The 25151-nt window shown below is 45.6% G+C and overlaps 2 protein-coding genes across 2 annotated transcripts in view; one reads left to right on the top strand and one right to left on the bottom strand.

Annotated features, from left to right (window-relative positions):
- The window catches only part of FKBP7 (FKBP prolyl isomerase 7), a 72539-nt gene that overhangs the window by 19049 nt on the left and 28339 nt on the right, over window positions 1-25151 (top strand). The window lies entirely within an intron of this gene.
- Window positions 1307-23862, bottom strand: PLEKHA3 (pleckstrin homology domain containing A3). The gene is made up of 8 exons (XM_069983022.1): window positions 23538-23862; window positions 14031-14147; window positions 13758-13913; window positions 9190-9326; window positions 8755-8919; window positions 6529-6572; window positions 5807-5922; window positions 1307-1589 (listed from the first exon to the last, which is right to left on the bottom strand). Exons 1-8 carry the CDS (start codon window positions 23575-23577, stop codon window positions 1462-1464), a joined length of 903 nt encoding a protein of 300 aa, XP_069839123.1. The 5' UTR covers window positions 23578-23862; the 3' UTR covers window positions 1307-1461.

Genomic DNA, 25151 nt, shown 5'->3' with positions numbered 1-25151 from the left:
TCTGCATTCTGCTCATCAGGCTGCGGACTTTGAAGTCTGCTCTGCTCCATACTGCTCCTCCCAGGTGCTGAGAAAAGATGTATCCAGTCCTGGGAAACTAGGAGACGTTTGCCAGGACTGGATCCACCTTTACCCAGCAACCGGGGAGGAGCGTCAGGGAGCGAAGCAGAATTCAAATACTGCATCCTAAATAGTATAAAAAAGTGCCGTGCCGCGCTAGTACCAGTATAAAAACAACAACAGGAGGCACCAATGTTAGTACATAGTACTAAGGGCCCTCTTGAGAAAGAAGGACGTATCCTTTGAAACGCGTCGAGGAAGAATCTTGCCTCCTGTAGCGATCCGTACAATCTGTGACGTCACAGAAGGATTCCCATCCGGGATTCCTGCAACTGGGGTCTAACGCGCCACCGACCGGGGTGTGCACCCTATCTGGATAACATCCCGGTGTAAAGAACTGAAAAGGAATTAGTGACTAATAATTCACCGAAGGAAGCCACACAAAGGAAGTCACACAAGGGAAGCCACACAGGTCTACAAACAGGGAGGACTACAAATCCAAGCCAGCATCTACACGCACCAATGGTGAGTGCCTTGGTTTAATATCCTGCACTGGTTGTACTATGCACTAACATTGGTGCCTCCTGTTGTTGTTTTTATACTAGTACTAGCGCGGCACGGCACTTTTTTATACTATTTATATATATTTCTAGTGGTGGCAGATACCACTGGCCATAGCTCGCAGCAGTACGCACACTAATCTTTAGTGTGGTATCAGGAGCGCAATTGTTTGAAACCTATTTTTAACGATTTAAATACTGCATCCTGATGAGCAGAATGCAGATGGGAACAAAGCACTTCTCTATGTTCCGACTGGAAATTGGCTCATCTCTAATACTCCACAGTACCTATAGGGGTAGTAATAGTCTTCTCTTTTGGCATAGCTCTTTGACTATATGTTATATATTGTGGAAAGATTGAATCCCATCCCTTTTATTGCAGTGTATCTATAGGTTGTATCTGAGGGAACTCCAGTGTTAACACAGAGGACACAATGAGATATAGATGAGGGAGCAGTGCAGAAGAGCACTCCTAGATGTCAGAGGGTTTGGCCTTCCAAGTCCCCAAAGACTAATACACAAACCTTTCAGGCTGTCACATGTTCAAAGAAAAGAGAACCAATAATAAAAATAATTGCATATTGTACGTGAGTGATACAGCGGATTGATCGAGAATGCACATTCAGACCGTGAAGGGTTAGTAGGAAAATACTTTTGCAAACAAACTGTACAAAGATAAAACTCACTTCAAAGTTTGCTCTTACAGTATTATATAAAGTGCAGCGAAATCCATTTAAAAGGGTCCGACAAACATTTCTAGGTCGTGAAAGTCTGACAAGCTGCCTTTGCATAGCAGGACTTTTACAAAGTATATTAACACCTGAAGCTCTTAGGTCAGACTTCAGGAAGAGACAGAGGCAGGAGAGTCATCGGCTTCAGATGGAGTCTTTGACTTGATTTTGTTGTCCTCGGCACCGCCTGCTGGAGGAAATCCACCGTTCATTCCAACTCGTGGGCAGTGTGTAGGTCCTGGAGTAATCGAGACATTAGTTACAAGAAAACTTACTATTTAAGTTATAACTTTCCAATATACTTTCTCCCCAAGATCTCTAGGAACTCTTACTGCTTTCCCCTAGGAAATATATCTGTCATGTGACGCATGTACAAGGCATAGCTCTGATACCTATGCTTTAGCCATTATCAGCCATGAACATGTGTGTCTATCACATTACCAGGACAAGTTTTCATCTCCTGCAATAAAGGCTCCAAATGGAACAAAGCAGAGATCTTTACAATAAAAGGTGAAAATGTAAATGTTAGCAATTTCTGATACTATTCGGCCCCATTTACTACGTAGTGGCTTCGCCAGGTCAATGCAGTTCAGCTCTCATTGAAACTAATGGGCCCCGACTCTGAGAATGGGGACTTCTGCTTCTGGCTTGGTTTCTTTGAGTAAGTTAGAGCCGTGGCTGAAGGCAAACAGCTGATCTTCAGAGTGCAGATATTGATGGAAATATAAATATAAATGGTCTATCCTCAGGTTGTATGGGGTACGACAACTTGGCTCTATAAGCTACAAGGAAACCAAGCCACATACTGCACACAAACTAAGAATGAGCGGCACTATTTCGGGAAGAAAGCAGCCATTTTTTGTCTAAACGTGGATAACCCCTTGAAGAGGTAAAAGTCACTTGACTCCTGGGAGTTTCTGATGAATCAGGCTACGGTTAAAGGGGAACTCCAGGTAGAGGTTTAAAAAATTAAACTTCTGCAGAAGCATAAAGCATTACTTACCTATCTATTCCAGTTTCGAAACTACCAAAAATCCATTTGTTTTGGGTGGTTTTGTTCTGTTTTGTGTTTCTGCACTTTGTTGAACAGTTATACTCAGTACTACAAGTTCCAGAAAGCAATGCTTTCCCTCAGCTGTTCATAACAGTCCCCCCACCCTGCCTATTCCCCGCCCAAATCTGTGGCAGAACATCTAGGCTGTGTTCACACATTGCAGTTTCATTGTGTTACTGAATTATTTGCAGTACTTTTCATTGTTGTCCCACCCACACAGCACGCTGTATTCTCTACCTGTAACACCACACTGTATTCTCTACCCGTAACACCACACAGCACACTGTATTCTCTACCCGTAACACCACGCAGCACACTGTATTCTCTACCTGTAACACCACGCAGCACGCTGTATTCTCTACCTGTAACACCACACACACACTGTATTCTCTACCTGTACCACAAAGCACTGTATTCTCTACCTGTAACACCACACAGCACACTGTATTCTCTACCTGTAACACCACACAGCACGCTGTATTCTCTACCTGTAACACCTCTACCTGTAACACCACACAGCACGCTGTATTCTCTACCTGTAACACCACACAGCACGCTGTATTTTCTACCTGTAACACCACACAGCACGCTGTATTCTCTACCTGTAACACCACACAGCACGCTGTATTCTCTACCTGTAACACCACACAGCACGCTGTATTCTCTACCTGTAACACCACACAGCACGCTGTATTCTCTACCTGTAACACCACACAGCACGCTGTATTCTCTACCTGTAACACCACACAGCACGCTGTATTCTCTACCTGTAACACCACACAGCACGCTGTATTCTCTACCGGTAACACCGCACAGCACGCTGTATTCTCTACCTGTAACACCTGACTGTATTCTCTACCTGTAACACCACACAGCACGCTGTATTCTCTACCCGTAACACCACACAGCACACTGTATTCTCTACCTATAACACCACACAGCACGCTGTATTCTCTACCTGTAACACCACACACACACTGTATTCTCTACCTGTACCACACAGCACTGTATTCTCTACCTGTAACACCACACTGTATTCTCTACCTGTAACACCACACTGTATTCTCTACCTGTAACACCACACTGTATTCTCTACCTGTAACACCACACTGTATTCTCTACCTGTAACACCACACTGTATTCTCTACCTGTAACACCACACTGTATTCTCTACCTGTAACACCACACAGCGCGCTGTATTCTCTACCTGTAACACCACACAGCACACTGTATTCTCTACCTGTAACACCACACAGCACACTGTATTCTCTACCTGTAACACCACACAGCACGCTGTATTCTCTACCTGTAACACCACACACACACTGTATTCTCTACCTGTACCACACAGCACTGTATTCTCTACCTGTAACACCACACTGTATTCTCTACCTGTAACACCACACTGTATTCTCTACCTGTAACACCACACTGTATTCTCTACCTGTAACACCACACTGTATTCTCTACCTGTAACACCACACTGTATTCTCTACCTGTAACACCACACTGTATTCTCTACCTGTAACACCACACAGCACACTGTATTCTCTACCTGTAACACCACACAGCACACTGTATTCTCTACCTGTAACACCACACAGCACGCTGTATTCTCTACCTTTAACACCACACAGCACACTGTATTCTCTACCTGTAACACCACACAGCACGCTGTATTCTCTACCTGTAACACCACACAGCACGCTGTATTCTCTACCTGTAACACCACACAGCACGCTGTATTCTCTACCTGTAACACCACACAGCACACTGTATTCTCTACCTGTAACACCACACAGCACGCTGTATTCTCTACCTGTAACACCACACAGCACACTGTATTCTCTACCTGTAACACCTGACTGTATTCTCTACCTGTAACACCACACAGCACACTGTATTCTCTACCTGTAACACCACACAGCACGCTGTATTCTCTACCTATAACACCACACAGCACGCTGTATTCTCTACCTGTAACACCAAACTGTATTCTCTACCTGTAACGCTGATATTGGAATAAAGTAAAGAAATTTTTTTTTCCCCTTTCATTTCCACGCACATATTATGATCAAGCAACTGTTGTCTTTGAAGTTGAGCCGCACAATAAGGCTCTGATCCTCTCTGCCATTTAGCATCATTTACTTGTGTTACTGCATCATTTTTGTAAATATGCTGCAGTACTGCAATGAGACTCCAACATGTGTGAACACAGCCCTAACTTCACTGCACACTTCGGCACAATTAGAGAAATCAATGCAAACACCTGCTTCTGGCTGGTCAGAGATGGTGAATCACTCAGGGGATTGGGGGATCCAGCCAAGCCTCCTGTGATATCACGCCCTGCCACCTGTCTGCATCATCAGCCTGATCTCAGCAAACACACACAATGTGAGATAGAGGCATGGAATATTTGTCTCCTAAGGGGGGATAGCAGAAGGAGCAGGAGACAATGTGGATTAGCACAGAAGCCTTTTTCCTTCACTTCCTGGATTTCAAACAGCTACCAGTGTGGCAGAACCGTACAGATATGGTAATACATTGTACAGACACATCTATATAACTTTTAATGTACTTTTAATAGAAAACAAGTTCGTATCTGGAGTTCCCCTTTACACACTATTAGGCTGCATTCACACTACATATATTTCAGTCAGTATATGTATATTTCAGTCAGTATATTTCAGTCAGTATTGCAACCAAAACCAGGAGTGGATTAAAAACACAGAAAGGATCTGTTCACACAATGGTGAAATTGATTGGATGGCCGCCATTTAATGGCAAATATTTGCTGTTATTTTAGAACAACGGCTGTTATATTGAAATAATGGCAGTTACTTACTGTTATATGGCGGCCATCCACTCAATTTCAACATTGTGTGAACAGATCCTTTCTGTGTTTTTAATCCACTCCTGGTTTTGGTTGCAATACTGACTAAAATATACGTAGTGTGAACGCAGCCTTAAAGTAACCTATATTCAGTGGGGATTACACACCAGCAAACCAGCAAAGAAGGACCAAGGTCCTACTAGGGACCATGTTCAGTTCATTTCGGAATGTATTGTGTCATTTTGCTAGGATAACTAACACACCTCTGAGCTAAATAATTTGCTTTGCAATAAAGATACAACTGCATCTATCCAGTGCTACAAAAACATGGCCGCTTTCTTTCAGAGACAACACGACTCTTGTCTCCAGTTCAGGTGCGGTTTGCAATTAAGCTCCATTCACTTCAATGGAACTGAGCAGCAAAACCCCACCCAAGCTGGAGACAAGAGTGGGGCTGTCTCTGGAAGAAAGGGGCCATGTTTCTGCAGCGCTGGATAACCCCTTTAAGGTAAATGTAAGCCACTGGCTGTTAATGGTCATACTGTTTATTTCAAAGTGTGTTTCTTACTGTCAGTGTCCTCCGCTGGTCCATCACTAATAGTTTCTGTATCTGAATAAGCACTCCTCCTCCTGTTAGACCCCCGATGTAACGACAATGAAGACTCCTTTATGGAACAGCCTATCCTATATAACACAGAGTAAAATAAGTCACGTTTCCTTCAGTTTACCAATGTTAACACAGCAAAACTCTACAAACCCCCTCCCCCAGTTATAATAACATTCCACTTCTCTATATGTAAAACGCTAAACCAAAAAAAATTTACACGGGAAGCAAGTTTAAAAAGTGTCCCTGTCATTACAATAAACAACTTTTGACATGTCACAGTGACCTTACCAAAGTTTTGATCAGTCACTGTTCACAGCAGCACTGAAGTTTAGATGTAGCTGGCAAAAAGACGTGGCCATCTGCTTCACTCCCCAGCAATCTCTGTCTCACTACAGGAGATCAGCTTCATTATAAATCTATGGAGCTGGTCTCTTGTAGTGACACTGGGATCGTGAAGGGTAAAGCATTTAGCTGTGCACATCTCCGGACTTTCTTGAGATCAAGGGGGTCCGAGTGTTCAACAGATGAGAACGTCTCTCTATGATGTCAGAGGTTTTTATAATGACAGCAGCGTTAACTTCAGCAAACGTCAGGCAGAAGTGACATGGCGACACCACATAGAAAAATATGGTCTGGATATAGGGGGCAACCTTCTCAAAGTAGTTTTACTGTATCTGTCTTACCTGTCTGTAGTGTAGTTGCCTGGGTGGCTCATGGATCTTTTCATCTAATACAAAAAAAAAAAAATTATATTTATATACCATCCTTAGTACACAATCTATGTCTAGCAGAATAATATTTTTTTCTTCTTCCACCTATCATTATATTCAACAGTGGAAAACTGAACACCCAACTGGTGACGGAGTGGAGCCGAACGAACGATAGCATCACCGATGAACAAGCATTATCCACCATGCAGCACGCCCTTGATCAGATATAAAGTACAAATTTTGCCTAGCGGTACACTTTAAACAATACTTTTTAGGAGAAGCGCACACTTCGAATAGAAGCATAAAGTATACCTGATGCTTTTTTTTTTTTTTTTAGTACAGGTGTTTTTAAGAAACTTTGTAATCGGGTTTATAAGCCTAAAAAATGCATTTTTATCATGAGAAAGCAGTTTGAAGCTCTACCCCCTGTCTTTATTGTTCTCTATGGAGAGGGGAGAGGTGGAGGGAGATGAGACACCAAAACAGGACAAAGAGTTAATTTACAGCTACATCACCAGGCTCTCTCCTCTGAGGTCAGCACTGACCTCTCTGACCTATGAATAGCAGCTTTCACACAGCTCCGGCTGTGTAATCCTTTGTTCTCTGCTGCCAACTAATCACCCTCCTTCCCTCCCCTCTCCATAGAACAGACAGGGTCATATTTGCCTAATAAACCCAATTACAAAGTTTCTTAAAATCGACTGTACTATTGATTTCTGCAAAAAAAAAAAAGTGTTATCATTTTAACAAACTTCTGACATGCCCTAGCAACATGTCACAAGTGAGTATCAGTGTGGAGGTCCAGGTGCTGAGACCCTACCGATCGCTAGAACGAAGTGGCAGAAGCGCTCAGGAACACGCGCCCTCTTCATCTCCGCTGCAAACTTCAAAACTAGCAGTCGATGAAATCATGGAGGTCTATAGAGCTCCCAGCAATTCCATCTCCCAGAAGTTCCATTATTATTTTGTCAGCCGCTAGTTTAGCAGTTTGAAGCGGAGATGAAGGGACAGAGCGTGCGCTGCTGAGCGCGGCTGCTCCTTCATTGTAGTGATTGATGGGGGTCTCTCCCCCCCAGACCCCCACCAATACACACTTCTGACATGTTGCCACGACATGTCAAAAGTTTGATTAAATAATAGGTACACTTTAAAAGGTGAATGCTACATGGTGAACACTGCTCTTCTTGGCTTGCTGACAGAGGGGGATCATGCAGTTAGGGACAGTTCACACTATGTAAAACTAGTTGAATTCCACCAGCCTCCGTGTCATACAGGCAGTCTATGGGAGGCTTGCCCGTCTCCTCTCTCCGCGAGGAAGAATTGACATGTCAGCTCTTCCGAGCTGAGAGAGGAGGCGCACGAGCCTCCCATAGACTGCCAGTATGACAGGGAGGCTGGAGGAATTCCACTAGTTTTACTCCGTGTAAACTGGCCCTTACAACACGTGAAGTGTGTCAGACCAGTGTTCCCCAACATGGAGCCCTTTAGCTATTGCTAAACTACAACTCCCAGCATGCCTGGCTGCTGGAAATCAAAGCTGTGAAATAGCTGGAGAGCAACAGGTTAGGGGAACACTGGTCTAGAGTTATTTAGGAACTGATTAGCATTAAAGGAGAAGGTATTGTATTGCCCCCAAAAAGTTATACAAATCACCAATATACACTTATTATGGGAAATGCACATAAAGCGCTTTTTCCCTGCACTTACTACTGCATCAAGGCTTCACTTCCTGGATAACATGGTGATGTCACTTCCTGGATAACATGGTGATGTCACTTCCTGGATAACATGGTGATGTCACTTCCTGGATAACATGGTGATGTCACAACCCGTCTCCCAGAGCTGTGTGGGCTGTGGCTGCTGGAGAGGATGATGGCAGAGGGACACTGAGCACTGGAGGGACATTGAGCATCCCACTGCCATCATCCTCTCCAGCAGCCACAGCCCGCACAGCTCTGGGAGACGGGTTGTGAAATCACCATGTTATCCAGGAAGTGAAGCCTTGATGCAGTAGTAAGTGCAGGGAAAAAGCGCTTTATGTGCATGTCCCATAATAAGTGTATATTGGTGATTTGTATAACTTTTGGGGGGCAATACAATACTTTAATAAAAAATTTCGCCGGACTTCTCCTTTAACCTGCCTATGAACAGCACTTGGAGGGAGGTGCACCCACAGGAACTGTATTATCTCTATATTACCATTTGAACAGAGGAAGGAGACACAGCAGACACCAAAGACTCGTGAGGAGGCAGCTGATACATTTCTGGCTTGAATTTGGCATTTGCAATCTTGACACATTCTTCAAGTGTGGTAATAAATGTGTTGCAGGTCGCACTGAGCAGAGACGACGCTTCATTCATGTTCTAAAACGTAACGCAGAAGATGCAAGGTTTACTCCAAAAACCCACAACTCATAAGTATCTATCTTTACAAGAGGAAGTGTAACATTTAGTACGGGGGTTTTCTATGCTTCCTTCCTATTATACACAGAAGCAAGCGACTGCCACTCCATCCACCGCCAATGGCTGATGAACATAGTGACTGCAACTTCAGTACGAACAGACCAATGAGATAATCCAATTACCATACACAATTTAACTACAGAAAACTTACGATGTCTGCGGATGTCTTACCTCAGCACTGGGCGATGGCCGACTCTCATCCTGACTTACAAACTCCTGAATTGTGTGCACCTGCTGCATCAACAGGTCACAATACAGACGCAGCTCAGACATTTTGGTTTTCAGGGATTCATTGGTTTCATTGATTTCTGCAAACAAACAGATCACACAGAAGTAAGTAGGGCTGGGGTCACATAACGTTTTTTCCCACACATTTGTGTGCATCCGTTTTGATCCTTTTTTTTTTTTTTTTTTTTTTTTTTTTTTTAAATGATGGAAGTCAATGGAAAAACGGATGCACACAAAGGCATTCGTTTTTTGCAAAAAACGGATAAAAAAAACTTAGCGTGAACCCAGCCTAAAGCAGAAACTATTCATGAGAAACACAGAAACCACCATTGCTCAACTCCTCAAGTTCTCAATAGACAGGGGATTGGTGGGGGTCAAACAACGGTCTATAGATTATTCTTGTTATAACTTGTCATTATGGGAAAACCTCATGAGTACCTGTTCTGTGGCATCAGTCCGGATGGGTAAGCTTTGGCTTCCCACATGCAACAGTGAGCCTTCGGCTCCCATGACCTTGCTGTCAGTTCACTGTGCGTCCTTTAAAGGCCCTATTCTATGGAACGATCGGCCGACAATCGTCCCGTGGAATAGAAGACAACAATGAGCCGTTCATGTCGGCTGATCGTTGCGTCGTTTGTCTTTCAAACATGTTGAAAGAAACGATTCAAACAGCAACGATCTGCTGCCGTCGCTCCATGGAATAGGAGAGTCTGCAGCCCCCCGCAGCCCCCCCCCCCCGGACTCACCCACTCGCTGTGGAATAGCGGTGGCAGCAAGCAGGGAATGAGGAGCAAACGAGCGCAGATAGCGCTATTTTGCTCCTCTCAGTCTGCCCATGGAATAGCGACTTAACAGAGCGCAACCCTCCAAGACCAAAGACGCGCTGACCCAGTTGTCTAGCCATCACAATGTGTCAACGATCTTCACGCTTGTCCGTTTTTCTGCTTCCAGGACTGAACTCCAAGAACTGGCGGTTCACTTGCTGCACAATTTCTACCACCGTTTGCAAATATCATCATACTAAAATAAATGATGGTAGGAAGATGGGCAGTAAGAAATTATGTCCAATTGCAGATTCACTAGTTTAAAATAAGGTAGGAACAACTTTTTTTTTTTTTTTTAAATTTAACCCATAGCTGCACCAGGACGTTACTGAACGTCCTTGTGCTGCTATGGGAGTTCAGAGGTGGGGTCGCAGGGCCGACCCCCCTCTGAACTGCCGCGATCCAGGGTGCCGCATGTAGCCCGGGATCGCGGCTATTAGCGGGCACGGTCCGATGGCCGTGCCCGCTAATTAAGTACTTAGAAGCAGCTGTCAAAGTTGACAGCTGCTTCTAAATACTTGCTCATATCCATCCCTGGTGGTCTAGTGGGGGAATCGCCCCCCTGCGGCGCGATTGCGGGGGGGCGATCCCCGCATACATCCCGGGCCGGATCTGCGCCGTAATGGCGCTGATCCCGGCTCGGCATTCTATTGCTTTTGGCTGCAGCAGCCAAAAGCAATAGAACACCGATCTCATGGATTCATGCAGTATAACTATACTGCATGGATCTCTATGAGAGATCAGAGTGCATATACTAGAAGTCCCCCAGGGGGGCTTCTAGTATATGTGTAAAGTAAAAGAAAAATGTATTTTTAATAACACAAAATCCCCTCCCCTAATAAAAGTCTGAATCACCCCCCTTTCCCCATTTTATAAATAAAAATGAATAAATAAATTAATAAACAAACATGTTTGCTATCGCCGCATGCGTAATCGCCCGAACTATTAATCACATTCCTGATCTCACACGGTAAACGGCGTCAGCGCAAGAAAATCCCAAAGTGCAAAATTGCGCATTTTTGGTCGCATCAAATCCAGAATAATTGTAATAAAAAGCGATCAAAAAGTAATATATGCGCAATCAAGGTACCGATAGAAAGATCACATCATGGCGCAAAAAATGACACCTCACACAGACCCATAGACCAAAGGAGAAAAGCGCTATAAGCCTGGAAATGGAGCGATTTTAAGGAACATATATTTTCTTTAAAAGGTTTTAATTTTTTACAAGCCATCAAATCAAATAAAAGTTATACATGTTACGATTACAACGATATGTAACAACTTAAGGAACATATATAACGAGTCAGTTTTACCCCAGGGCGAACGGAGTAAAAACAAACTGCTGGGATCGGCAGAGGTCTATTCTAGGGCTGGGAGATATTGGCCTAAAAATCAATATCGCGGTTAATCGTACAGGTAGCTGCGGTAACGATAATTGAATGATAATTATGACACACCCTTTTTGCAAGCCACACCCACTTGGCCATGCCAAAAAGGAACTCACTGAGCACCAACACAAGGCCGTGCCATTTAGTCTATAGCCATTATTATTATTTATTATTAGGGGGTCTCAGCAGAGACCTAGATGAATATATACAGGTATACAGCTATGTTCACACTAAAGGATGTGTATATACAGGTATACAGCTTTGTACACACTACAGAATTGTATATAGAGGTATACAGCCCCTACAGGACGTGTACATATAGTTATACAGCTAGGTTCACACTAAAGGATACGTATATACAGGTATACAGCTATGCAGTACATAGCTGTATACCTCTACATAAGTCCTGTAGTGTGTACATAGCTGTATACGTATATGTACACATCCTGTAGTGGCTGGATACATGTATATACACGTTCTGTAGTGTGTAAATAGTATGAACACACTACAAGACGAGTATTTACAGGTAAACAGCTATGTACACACTACAGCTGTAGGAGCAGTGCAGACTAGGAAAGCTGGGTAACAACCCCTGTAGGAGCAGTGCAGACTAGGAAAGCTGGGTGACTACCCTTGTAGGAGCAGTGCAGTTGGTACAGTGGTTTCATTTAATATGTCCGCTCATCTTTCCCAGCGTGTGTGTGTGTATATATATATATATATATATATATATATATATATATATATATATAACGAGCGAATCGCTCATCTAAACAAAGCGAAGTGTTTCGCTTGTTAAGCAATAAGCTCATCAAGCCGTTTGCCTGTCAGCGCTGCTCTGCTCTCTGTCACTCCTCCCAGGAAAAGCTGGATCTAATCCTGGGAAACTTCTCTGAGTTTTTCAGGATTGGATCCAGCTTTTCCCTGGCATCCAGGGTGGAGCAGAGCAGCGCTGAAAGAAAATTGGCTTGATGAACAGAGCGCTGCGCAAGCGATTCACTCATCTCTAATAAATAAATATACATGTGTGTAGAGGCCAGGCTTGTATATAAGGCCCCAGGCCTCCCCATACCCCTGTTGCTGGGCCTCTCCCCTCCATCCATCCAGGCACAGCTCTGCCTCCTCTATGAGAGGAAGCTCACTTCACACATAAGATGGCTGCCCTCCATCCCAGTGATGTCCACACACACACAGTGGCCCCCGCACATCATACATAACACTGTCCCCCAGCATCCTCCTCAGGGGGTAAGGGGAAAGCAGTGCTGCATTAGATTTAGGAGGCTGGGAAAGCTGGGTGACAGGTAATGATCAGCCAATATCCTTCTATATACACTCCGCCTGTTTGTTTAGTAAGAAAGTAACAACAGAATGGCCATACAGAACACTAGGAAAGCTGGATGACCAGCAGTAGTGGTCAGCAGACCCAAGAGAAAACATAGTATAGTGATAACTAGCAATGGAATTCATATTTCCTACTCTTATCTCAGCATTATCCTGCAGCAGCCTGTATCTCAGCTTCCTCATGCCTGCAGCCCCACCAGGGTGAGCTCCATCTCCTCCTTCCAAAACAAAGCCATGAACCAGCCCAGAAGCTTGTTACATAGGGCCAACATGACTGTAAGAGAGCCCTCTACCGGTCCGAGGCTCCTCCCTCACTGCGGACGACGTACATGGTGCTGAGCTGTGCAGTGATGGGCACAGAGGCGGTGGTCCGTTGTTAGAAACCCAGGCTGTATGTATGGAGCGCTGATCCCCTCCTCCTCCCTCCTCCTGCCTCCTCACAGGATGAGAGAGACATGGTGCCGCCCCCGGCCTACCACACTCTGCCCCCCTGTGGTGGATGACGCTTACTACAGCTGATGACTGGACACAGAGACCCGAGGCCGGGAGCAGTGTTGAGTGACATGTCACCTGCTGTAATGTGTAGCGGCCAATAGGGAGGAGGGGATGGCGGAATACGAGGTGTCCACGCAGCAGCAGCATCTCTGTAATGTCCTCGGTGTCGGGGGTTAGGGATTCGTACACAATATGGATCCTGCGATCACTGCTATCTGTGAGCTGCTCCTCCAGAGACCGAGAACCTGTGCGAGCAGCCAGGAGGGGAACATGAGCTGTCAGTGTCCTAGTGCCGGGGGAGGTGTGGGGTGAAAATACTGCAGATACCTTCCTGGCAAAGTTGAGGTCGGTAAAAAAAAAAAAAAAAAAAAGACGCCAGACACGGTATTTTCACGGTATACCGGCCAGCCCTAGTCTAATCCCAATAGTTGTAGACAAGACATACATTAAAACAGCTTACCTTTCTCCTTCCTTGTTCTGTTGTCACTCAGACAGGCCTTCGAGCTTCCTAATGCTACCAGCCACCTCTGTCTCTCTGCTGCATTTACAGCTCTGACGTAAAAGTGTTGCTCCCCAGGGATGATGAGCTCCATTCTGGTGTTGTCTGTTGAATGAACTGAGAACAGGGATGAGTAAAATACTAAGATGGGGAAAACGAGAAAAAAAAATGAAATTATATATATATACACACACACACACACACACACAAAATACCTACTGGGTGGAAACTTACCTTTAATTTCACACACTGCCATCTTAATACTTCCTTTGCTTCCCTTGCAGACATCATCCTGTGAGTCATAATATGATAAGATGCCATTGTCCAATACAAACCACCGAGGCTGCCAACCTGCAATCACAGAGGAATATATCTTAGCAATTGAGAAGCACCTTAAAGTGATAATGTCACCCCCCACTTTCTATATATGCAGTTCTTACCATTTAGAAGTTTACATGCTGCACAGTTCATATTTACCTGTATAGACCATGACTGTTGTCTTTCTGGCCAAAACGGCTTTTTATCATTGGTGGACAGTGTCATCTAGGTGGGGCTTCACTGCCATTATGTCAGTGTCGTAGTCGCCGCCCCTCTGCGACATCATAATAGGCTGCCCCTGCAGTGGAGGCCGGGATTCACCTTCTGTGGTGCAGGTGCGCTAAGAGCAGTAAGGACACAGCAACGTCACTGCCTGCCCCACAGAAGATGAATCCCAACCTCCACTACTGTAGGAGCGGCCCATTCTAATGACAGAGAGGCGGGGACTACACTGACGACATAGGTGGGAAGACGGGGACACAACGGCCCTCGTCCAGATGACATTGTCCACAAATGATAAAAGGCATTTTTGGCCAAACAGACATGTTTTATGCAGGTGAATATAAACTGTGCAGCATGTAACCCTCTAAATGGTGCTGAGAACTGCACATGTCATAAGCGACGGACAAGATCACTTTAAAGCGACGGACAAGATCACTTTAAAAAGTCACTGTTACACAGATACGTCAAAAGTTTTGACTGGTCAAGGTCTGTGGGATCAGACCCACACGACTGGTAGGATCAGGAGAAGCGCTATGCACTCTGCTACAAAACAGACAACATAAGTAACTTGGCCTGAAGTTTGTGAATTTTTCATTTTTGACAAAGTATCTTTCTGCTACCAATAATCAGGGTAATACAATACATGTCTGTACTGAAGACAATACCAAATTCTGGAACTGTGACAACTTTAGTCAGACCCCCACCAATTAACTGCGGATAACCACTTTAATAGGAGGAAAATTGTTCATTTGAAACTATGGGATTTTGCTAAGGATGTAGCAAGGATGTAAGTCGTGGTTTATTTTAGAAAGGCTATTCCATCCGATAATAATGAGACATGTCGCGATAATATGCAGGTCAGAGGTCAGACTTCTAGTGATCTAATAATTAAAAGGGGAATCCCAGCAAAATCGGTAAAATCAGATGGGCGCACCCCACACACACACTAATTATATATACAGTATAAACATATGCTGTTTTAGTACAGTAACTTACATCCCTGTACGGCTATTCTCCCCCATTGGTTTTTGCTCTAAACTGTGACCCTGCTGTTGCTATCAAAGCACACATGATGCAAAACATCTCTTAACATTTTCCCTACATAGCTGAGAGCTTAGCCTCAAAGCTAAGGATCATGGGAAGTCACAGCAGTTTCCTCCCTATCAATCAGTAAGTGCCACCATATTTTAAGGCCCAATTCCACTCGGCCGATACCAGCCGAAAATCGTCCCATGGAATAGGAGGCAACGATCAGCCAACATCGTTCATGTCGGCTAATCGTTGAAGTCGTTTGTCTTTCAACATGTTGAAAGACAAACGACTGGTATAGCAGCAATCTGCTGCCAACGCCCCATGGAATAGGAGCAGCGGCAGCAGAACGCCACTACCCCCTATGGGCTGCCCAGACAATCAACAATCACCTGGGCAGCCCCCCCCCCCCCCCACATGAAATAACGGCAGCAACGAGCAGGGAACGAGGAACAAACGAGCGCTGACAGCACTCGTTTGCTCCTCAGAGTCGGGACGTGGAATAGGGGCTTAAGAGCTATGCCACTGCCTGCTATTATGAGGGACCGGGGGAGGAGGTGGCTGAAATAAAAGACGTCCACTTACCTCCCCGGTTCCAGCGGCAGGTCCCGCATCACAGCGCTCTGGTACCCGGTTCCTTCCTGGTGTCTGACGCCGCCTGAGCCGCTCAGCCACTCAGTGAAGGAGGCGGGATCCGAGCAAACTTCAAACAGATCCTGCCTCCTTCACTGAGTGGCTGAGCGGCCCTGAGATGTAGCGTCTCGGGCGGCGTCAGACACCAGGAAGCGGCCGGGAACCAGGAGCGCCGTGATGCGGGACCCGCCGCTGGAACCGGGGAGGTAAGTGGACGTCTTTTATTTCAGCCACCTCCTCCCCGGTCCCCCCAAAAAAGTGCCCCCACGCTGGATAACCCCTTTAAAGATCTCAGAAAACTGCTACAATGGAAAAATCACATTGTACATGATGGGAATTGTAGTTTTGCAATAGCTAAAGGGCAACATGTTTGACACCTCTGTCTTAAAGAGACTACCAATACCTATACTAAGCAGCGTATAGATTGACCCCAGCCTCTTCTCCCTGCTGACGCGCAGCTTTATCCATCTGTATATAGTAACAGACAGAAAGCTGTCAATTGAGATTGACGTGGCTGGGAAGCCAACAACTAACTAATATATTTTACAAAAAGTAACACGACGAGTGTATGTAAGTAACACAGCGCTGATAGCAGCGTGTCTGTCACCGCTTCACACTGCTGGTGACAGATTCCCTCTAAAACAACAGCAAGTAGATATTAAACCCAGCGTGTGAACAGGATGCAATTCACTATAATGAGAACTTCTTCCATTGATGTCTCCTCTGGCTGCAGTGTGTGAATACAGACGTCTGGCTTACGCTGTGATATGATAATGGAGCTGCAGCTTATTAGATTCACATTACAACTCATCATTATAGTGACCCGTTCTGCTAAATCCTATTATAATATTAGCAGAGGACGAGATGTAAGCTGCCAGGCCGGGGACTGGCCACTATTATATTCTATGACAGGGGTGAGGCCGAGAACGGCTTGTCGGTAACATCACTTATACCTGGGCAGATTTACTCCCAGTAATGATGGTGACCGATGATATATAGGACGTTGTTCTGCAATCGTTCACATTCATGTAATTGACCTGTAAGGGTACAAACACACACACCGTATACGCAGCAGATCTGCAGCAGATTTGATGCTGTGTTCAGTTATTTAGATCTAATCTGCTGCGAATCGCAGCAGAAAATACGCTGCGTATACGGTGTATGTGTTTGTACCCTAAAGGGATTTTCCCACCTGGACAGCTACATGATATGGCGTAAAAGTCAGATAGATGCAGGTACCACCTATGGGAAAGTCTTTGAAGTGTTGGCGGAATCGGTCAGTGAGGGACCTTGAGGCACTGTGGATACGTGGTAAAGTGAGAATAGCTTTTTCTCTCCTCATCTTCACCACAGGGATTAACTCACCCCCTAGGGACAGGAAAAGCACAAACACATTAAAAGCCCCTCCCCTTCCCACTATCACCAGTGCTTTTCCTGTTCCTTCAGGGAAGGCACGAGAGGTGGGGGATCCGTCGTAAAGAAGAGGAGACCGCCTGTATTTTAAAAGAAGAATTTCTTACCCCTCAGCTGGGTTGATCGAGGTTCTGACTAGAGATGATCGAACAGCGCTGATGTTCAGGATCGTACAAACTCCAACCATCGGTATTTGACTCCCACAGTCTTCCCATTCCGTGGGGAAGGTGGAGACAGCCCGAGTCCTGCCTGGAAAACAGGAATACAGCCTTTCCCACTGAACGGGAACGCAGCGAGAGTCGAATACCGATGGTTCGAGATCGTATGAACCTGATCATCAGCGCTGTTCGATCATCTCTAGTTCCGACCTCCTTCCTCCCTGGGAGCAAAAGCTGTGGCTCGTGGATGGGGGATGGCCCGGTTCGTGCCATCCCGGTGTGCGAGGCCTGCATGAGTAGTCCTGACCCTGGATTTGGTCAGCTCTCCGGGCGCTCACAGGCCTATCAACCAGCGCTCCAAGTTGGCGGAACGTCAGGAATGTGCTGGGCCCCTAGATTCCCCGTCTGGCTCATGCGGCCTAGTTGTGCCCTACTTCTGGTTCAGCCTACTTTAAGTCGCGTGCCGGCAGTGGGGCAGCTGGTCGCAGTGACGTCATTCTCTATATAATTGCAGCATTACACCAAAAAGGTTTTCTCACGCCGGTGTACCCCTTTAACATTCGCCAGAGCCAAATCTAATGAATCAGCAATTGATTTATTTAGGCTGGGGCTACATGGCAATTCCCGATCAAGCGACCAGGAATTGCCATGTCGCACGGCTCCTTCATTCATACGTCAATTGGGTCATGGCAGCTTCTGGCTTGTATGGGTGAAGCAGTAGTGTAACACAGCGATTCCTGGTCATGTGACTGCAAATCGCTGTGTAGCCCTCAGCCTCAGTTTTGTAAATGTCACCATACTTTCCAAGTGTCCCGATTCTGGAGTGTCCCACTTACTAAAGAAACAAGCGTGCTATGGAAGCTGACAGCGGCTGGTGGAGCACTGTAATGTACGTCAGCCTAAATTACACCCATGTGCAGGCTGATGATAAAAGCTGGAGGGCAGCTACCTGGCAAGGAGTGTTGCGACACAGCCCTAAGTGGAAGCTGGCGTGTAACTAATAATAAACTTCTGCACAGACAAGATATGCCCGGAACGTCCTCTGAGCGGGTAGCGCACTATTATTAGTGACCTCAGAGTCATCCACATGTACTAGACAGTAGGGCGTAGCTGTCACACATACATAAGACCATTCACATAACACAGGTATACCATCCTATAAGTATATAGAAACACCCTCCCCATATATCTATATATACACATCAGCTCCTATAGTCATATCACATCTGGAGGGTTTCCTCTTTCCTAATAGAACATGAAAATAAGCGCAACCACTGACACCGCTGCCATCTGGTCACATGCAGGGTTACTATAGACCAAACATGTGTAAGGCTGGGTTCACACTACGTTTTTACAATCAGTTTTTTTTTTTTTTGCAAAAACAAATGTATTTGTGTGCTTCTGCTATAAACCGTTTTTCCATTGACTTCCATTATAAAAATAACAGATCGAAAGGAACTTTTTTTTTTTTTATGTACACAAAAATAAGGTCAGCAACATTTTTTGTGCGTGTTAAAATAATGCATATAATACATACACACACTATATGACACATTGTGCTCACAATCATATTACACACAGTATATATTATATACATACATTAGGCTGAGGTGCAGTTTAGGGCACAGGTGTCAAATCAGGTGTCAGCCCTCCAGCTGTTGCCAAACTCCTTAAAGGGGTATTCCCATCTTTAGCCATAGGATAAGGGAAACCAAGCTAATCGCTCAGGGTCTGAATGGTGTGACCACAAGAATGGAGACGCTGTAGGCAATGAATGGGACATCTAACTCGGAAGTGTTTGGTAGCCCCATAGAGAATGCATGGAGCGCAGGCCATGGCGCTCCATTCACTGCGTCCCCATTCTCAGGATCGCTGGGGGTCCCAGCATTTGCATTTTTTGTCAGCTCAGATTAGAGAAAGTGTGAGCCCAGCTACACAGAAACAAAACCACAGTGTGACCCCACCCTACTATATACACACATACATTATATAACACACAGCCTGCACTATGTATAACAAGCACACAGGAAATAGTACAGTCTATACAGCAGATAGAGCGCCTGCACACAGTATAATACACACAGTAAACTAAACACATACTGGATAAGGCTAAGTTCAAACTGCAGTAGTGTTTCTGTTTCCTCACACTTAATTCATGTCCATGGAAAATAGATTCTGCTGGCATACAACAGACACAGCACAGCTCCCCGGTATAATCCATCCACTACACAGCACACCTCCCCGGTATAATCCATCCAACTACACAGCACACCTCCCCAGTATAATCCATCCACTATACAGCACACCTCCCCAGTATAATCCATCCACTATACAGCACACCTCCCCAGTATAATCCATCCACTACACAGCACACCTCCCCAGTATAATCCATCCACTATACAGCACACCTCCCCGGTATAATCCATCCACTACACAGCACACCTCCCCGGTATAATACATACCCAGTATACAGCACAGCACACCTCCCCAGTATAATCCATCCACTATACAGCACACCTCCCCAGTATAATACATACCCAGTATACAGCACAGCACACCTCCCCAGTATAATATCCAGTATACAGCACACCTTCCCAGTATAATATCCAGTATACAGCAAACCTCCCCAGTATACAGCACACCTCCCCAGTATAATACATACCCAGTATACAGCACACCTCCCCAGTATAATACATCCACTATACAGCATAAAACAAAGTATAATGCATACAGCATCATACACTTTACAGATTCATTAAACAGTAAAGCACATTATATATATATATATATATATACACACACAAACGCATACAGTATATCTCTCCTGCGCGCGCGCGCACACTATACAGCACGTGTACAGTATCTCCCCTGCGCGCGCACACTATACAGCACATGTACAGTATATCTCCCCTGCACACACACACTATACAGCACATATACAGTATATCTCCCCTGCACACACACACACTATACAGTATATATCCCCTGCGCACACACACACTATACAGTATATATCCCCTGCGCACACACTATACAGTATATATCCCCTGCACACACACACACACTATACAGTATATATCCCCTGCACACACACACACACTATACAGTATATCTCCCCTGCACACACACACACACTATACAGTATATCTCCCCTGCACACACACACACACACACTATACAGTATATCTCCCCTGCACACACACACACACACACTATACAGTATATATCCCCTGCACACACACACACACACACACTATACAGTATATATCCCCTGCACACACACACACACACTATACAGTATATATCCCCTGCACACACACACACACACACTATACAGTATATCTCCCCTGCACACACACACACACACTATACAGTATATCTCCACTGCACACACACACACACTATACAGTATATCTCCACTGCACACACACACACACTATACAGTATATATCCCCTACACACACACACTATACAGTATATATCCCCTGCACGCACACACTATACAGTATATATCCCCTGCACACACACACACACACTATACAGTATATATCCCCTGCACACACACACTATACAGTATATATCCCCTGCACACACACTATACAGTATATATCCCCTGCACACACACACACACACTATACAGTATATATCCCCTGCACACACACTATACAGTATATATCCCCTGCACACACACTATACAGTATATATCCCCTGCACACACACACACTATACAGTATATATCCCCTGCACACACACACACACACACACACACACACACTATACAGTATATATCCCCTGCACACACACACACACTATACAGTATATATCCCCTGCAGACACACCATACAGCACATATACAGTATATACCCCCTGCAGACACACCATACAGCACATATACAGTATATACCCCCTGCACACACACTATACAGCACGTATGCAGTATATATCCCCTGCAGACACACCATACAGCACATATACAATATATATCCCCTGCACACACACCATACAGCACATATACACTATATATCCCCTGCACACACACCATACAGCACATATACACTATATATCCCCTGCACACACACACCATACAGCACATATACACTATATATCCCCTGCACACACCATACAGCACATATACACTATATATCCCCTGCACACACCATACAGCACATATACACTATATATCCCCTGCACACACACCATACAGCACATATACAGTATATACCCCCTGCACACACCATACAGCACATATACAGTATATATCACCTGCAGACACACCATACAGCACGTATACAGTATATACCCCCTGCACACACACACACACACACACCATACAGCACGTATACAGTATATACCCCCTGCACACACACCATACAGCACATATACAGTATATACCTCCTGCAGACACACCATACAGCACATATACAGTATATACCCCCTGCACACACACATCATAGAGCACATATACAGTATATCTCCCCTGCACACACACACCATACAGCACATATACAGTATATACCCCCTGCAGACACACCATACAGCACATATACAGTATATACCCCCTGCAGACACACCATACAGCACATATACAGTATATACCCCCTGCAGACACACCATACAGCACATATACAGTATATACCCCCTGCACACACACCATACAGCACATATACAGTATATACCCCCTGCACACACACCATACAGCACATATACAGTATATACCCCCTGCACACACACCATACAGCACATATACAGTATATACCCCCTGCACACACACCATACAGCACATATACAGTATATACCCCCTGCACACACACCATACAGCACATATACAGTATATACCCCCTGCACACACACCATACAGCACATATACAGTATATATCACCTGCACACACACACCATACAGCACATACACAGTATATACCCCCTGCACACACACACCATACAGCACATATACAGTATATACCCCCTGCACACACACACCATACAGCACATATACACTATATATCCCCTGCACACACACACCATACAGCACATATACAGTATATACCCCCTGCACACACACACCATACAGCACATATACAGTATATACCCCCTGCACACACACACCATACAGCACATATACCGTATATATCACCTGCACACACACACCATACAGCACATATACAGTATATACCTCCTGCACACACACACCATACAGCACATATACAGTATATACCCCCTGCACACACACACACACACACCATACAGCACATATACAGTATATACCCCCTGCACACACACACACACACACACCATACAGCACATATACAGTATATACCCCCTGCACACACACACACCATACAGCACATATACAGTATATACCCCCTGCACACACACACACCATACAGCACATATACAGTATATACCCCCTGCACACACACACCATACAGCACATATACAGGATATACCCCCTGCACACACACACCATACAGCACATATACTGTATATATCCCCTGCACACACACACCATACAGCACATATACAGTATATATCCCCTGCACACACACACCATACAGCACATATACAGTATATACCCCCTGCACACACACCATACAGCACATATACAGTATATACCCCCTGCACACACACACCATACAGCACATATACAGTATATACCCCCTGCACACACACCATACAGCACATATACAGTATATACCCCCTGCACACACACACCATACAGCACATATACAGTATATATCACCTGCACACACACACACCATACAGCACATATACAGTATATACCCCCTGCACACACACACCATACAGCACATATACAGTATATATCACCTGCACACACACACCATACAGCACATATACCGTATATATCACCTGCACACACACACCATAGAGCACATATACAGTATATCTCCCCTGCACACACACCATAGAGCACATATACAGCACATATACACTATATCTCCCCTGCAGACACCTGTGATGTAGTTGGTCCACTTGTAGAGCACTCCTTCCATAGCTGTGCCGCTCCGGCTCACTGCGGATTCATCGTTGTCCCAGGTGCGGGCTGATGGCGGGGACAGGACGGACTACACGCCGGGGGACACAGGCTGCTGAGCGGCCAGGCAGGTCATGGTGGTGCCGGGGGATGCTCGGGCGGACACCCCGGACACTGCGCCTGTTTCCTCCATGCAGACAGCTGAGCTGCCGCCGCCTCCTCCTCCGTCACTGCGCTTCCCCGTACGGGCACGTCTACCTAGGAGTCGCTTCTGCTAGGTTTAATGACGTAAGAGTCACATGGTATGGAGCAGTCACATGACTTGTGTGCGTGCCTCTGCTTTCACTGTCTACAGCGGTGAAGGATGGAGCGGTGTACAGACCGTGCTGTGGGCGTGGTGACCAGGAGTCAGGGGGGCGGGGCTGTACAGTGGTGCAATAGTGTGACCTGGGGGATGTGATTACAGAACATGACAGGGTGCTACTGGTCAGCTGTGTAACTAGAGGATTCTGGGAGGATGCATATGTAGTCATACAGGGGAACAGCGTCCATTGTTACTACAGTTAGTAGTGTTAGCATTTACTGGCATTTACTCAAAGTCCTAAGAAATCTAGAAAGATCCTCTAAAGAGCTGGACATAAGGGGTAGAACATTGGTATAATGGAACGCTTAAAGGGAATCTGTCAGCTCCTGGGCCCAGCCTGAGGTGCTGACAGTGTGCTGTAGCTGGCAGCCCCCAGTGAGCATGGTGGCTTTTTGGTAATTTTCTGTTCAGCGGATTATGTACAATCTTATGTCTCCTACTGTACTAAAGAGTCACAGAGCAGTTGCTCGTGCCACACTCTGGCATGCACCCTCCTCCCTCTTCATGAATAATCAATGCTGCCCGGCCTCCTACTCGCTCAGCTGTCAGATTGCAGATCAGTCCTCTGTAGGCAGTTTATGTCTGAAAGAAATACTCAGGTATAATTGCATCTCTTCTCCCTAATCTGTTGGAGCTGTGTTCTAGGGAGTAACTCACCTGTCTGGAGACCTGCCAGCAGTTCATTCTCTGGTTTGAATCCCCTGATGGAAATTTAAAGGGGTAGTGCGGCGGTAAACAATTATTGACAGAATAACACACATTACAAAGTTATACAACTTTGTAATGTATGTTATGTCTGTGAATGGCCCCCTTCTCCCTTCCCCGTGTCCCACCACCCACACCCTTGTACCCGGAAGTCTGGTGCGCTATACATACCTGTCATGTGCCGACTCGTCTGCGATCTTCAGTCAGCGATGTCGTCTTCTGCCGAATCCATCCGTCCGTCCTGAGTGCCGGCCGCCCTCTGCCGCGTCATTGGCTGCTCAGCCGCGATTGGCTGAGCATAACTGTGCTCAGCCAATCGCGTCTCAGCATCTGATGATGCTGAAGAGGGCGGCCGGCACTCAGGACGCTCGGAGGGATTCGGCCCGGCCGTCCGAAGACGACGTCGATGACTGAAGATCGGAGACGAGTCGGCACGTGACAGGTATGTATAGCGCACCACACTTCCGGGTACACGGGTAGGGGTGGTGGGACAAGGGGAAGGGGGCCATTCACAGACATAACAT

Source organism: Dendropsophus ebraccatus, chromosome 9 (assembly GCF_027789765.1).
Source record: "Dendropsophus ebraccatus isolate aDenEbr1 chromosome 9, aDenEbr1.pat, whole genome shotgun sequence".
Taxonomy (NCBI): Eukaryota; Metazoa; Chordata; class Amphibia; order Anura; family Hylidae; genus Dendropsophus; species Dendropsophus ebraccatus.
The sequence above is the reverse complement of the archived record's forward strand: the minus strand, read 5'-3'. Positions and strand labels throughout refer to the sequence as shown.

What these genes read in the sequence shown, in the direction of transcription:
- PLEKHA3 (XM_069983022.1), bottom strand. Translation starts at nt 23,577, where the DNA reads ATGGAAGGAGTGCTCTACAAGTGGACCAACTACATCACAG. An exon ending in CAGAACAAGGAAGGAGAAAG is followed by an intron (nt 9,327 to 13,757) that starts GTAAGCTGTTTT and finishes GTTTGTTTGCAG; the next exon opens with AAATCAATGAAACCAATGAA. An exon ending in GGCCATCGCCCAGTGCTGAG is followed by an intron (nt 8,920 to 9,189) that starts GTAAGACATCCG and finishes GTTACGTTTTAG; the next exon opens with AACATGAATGAAGCGTCGTC.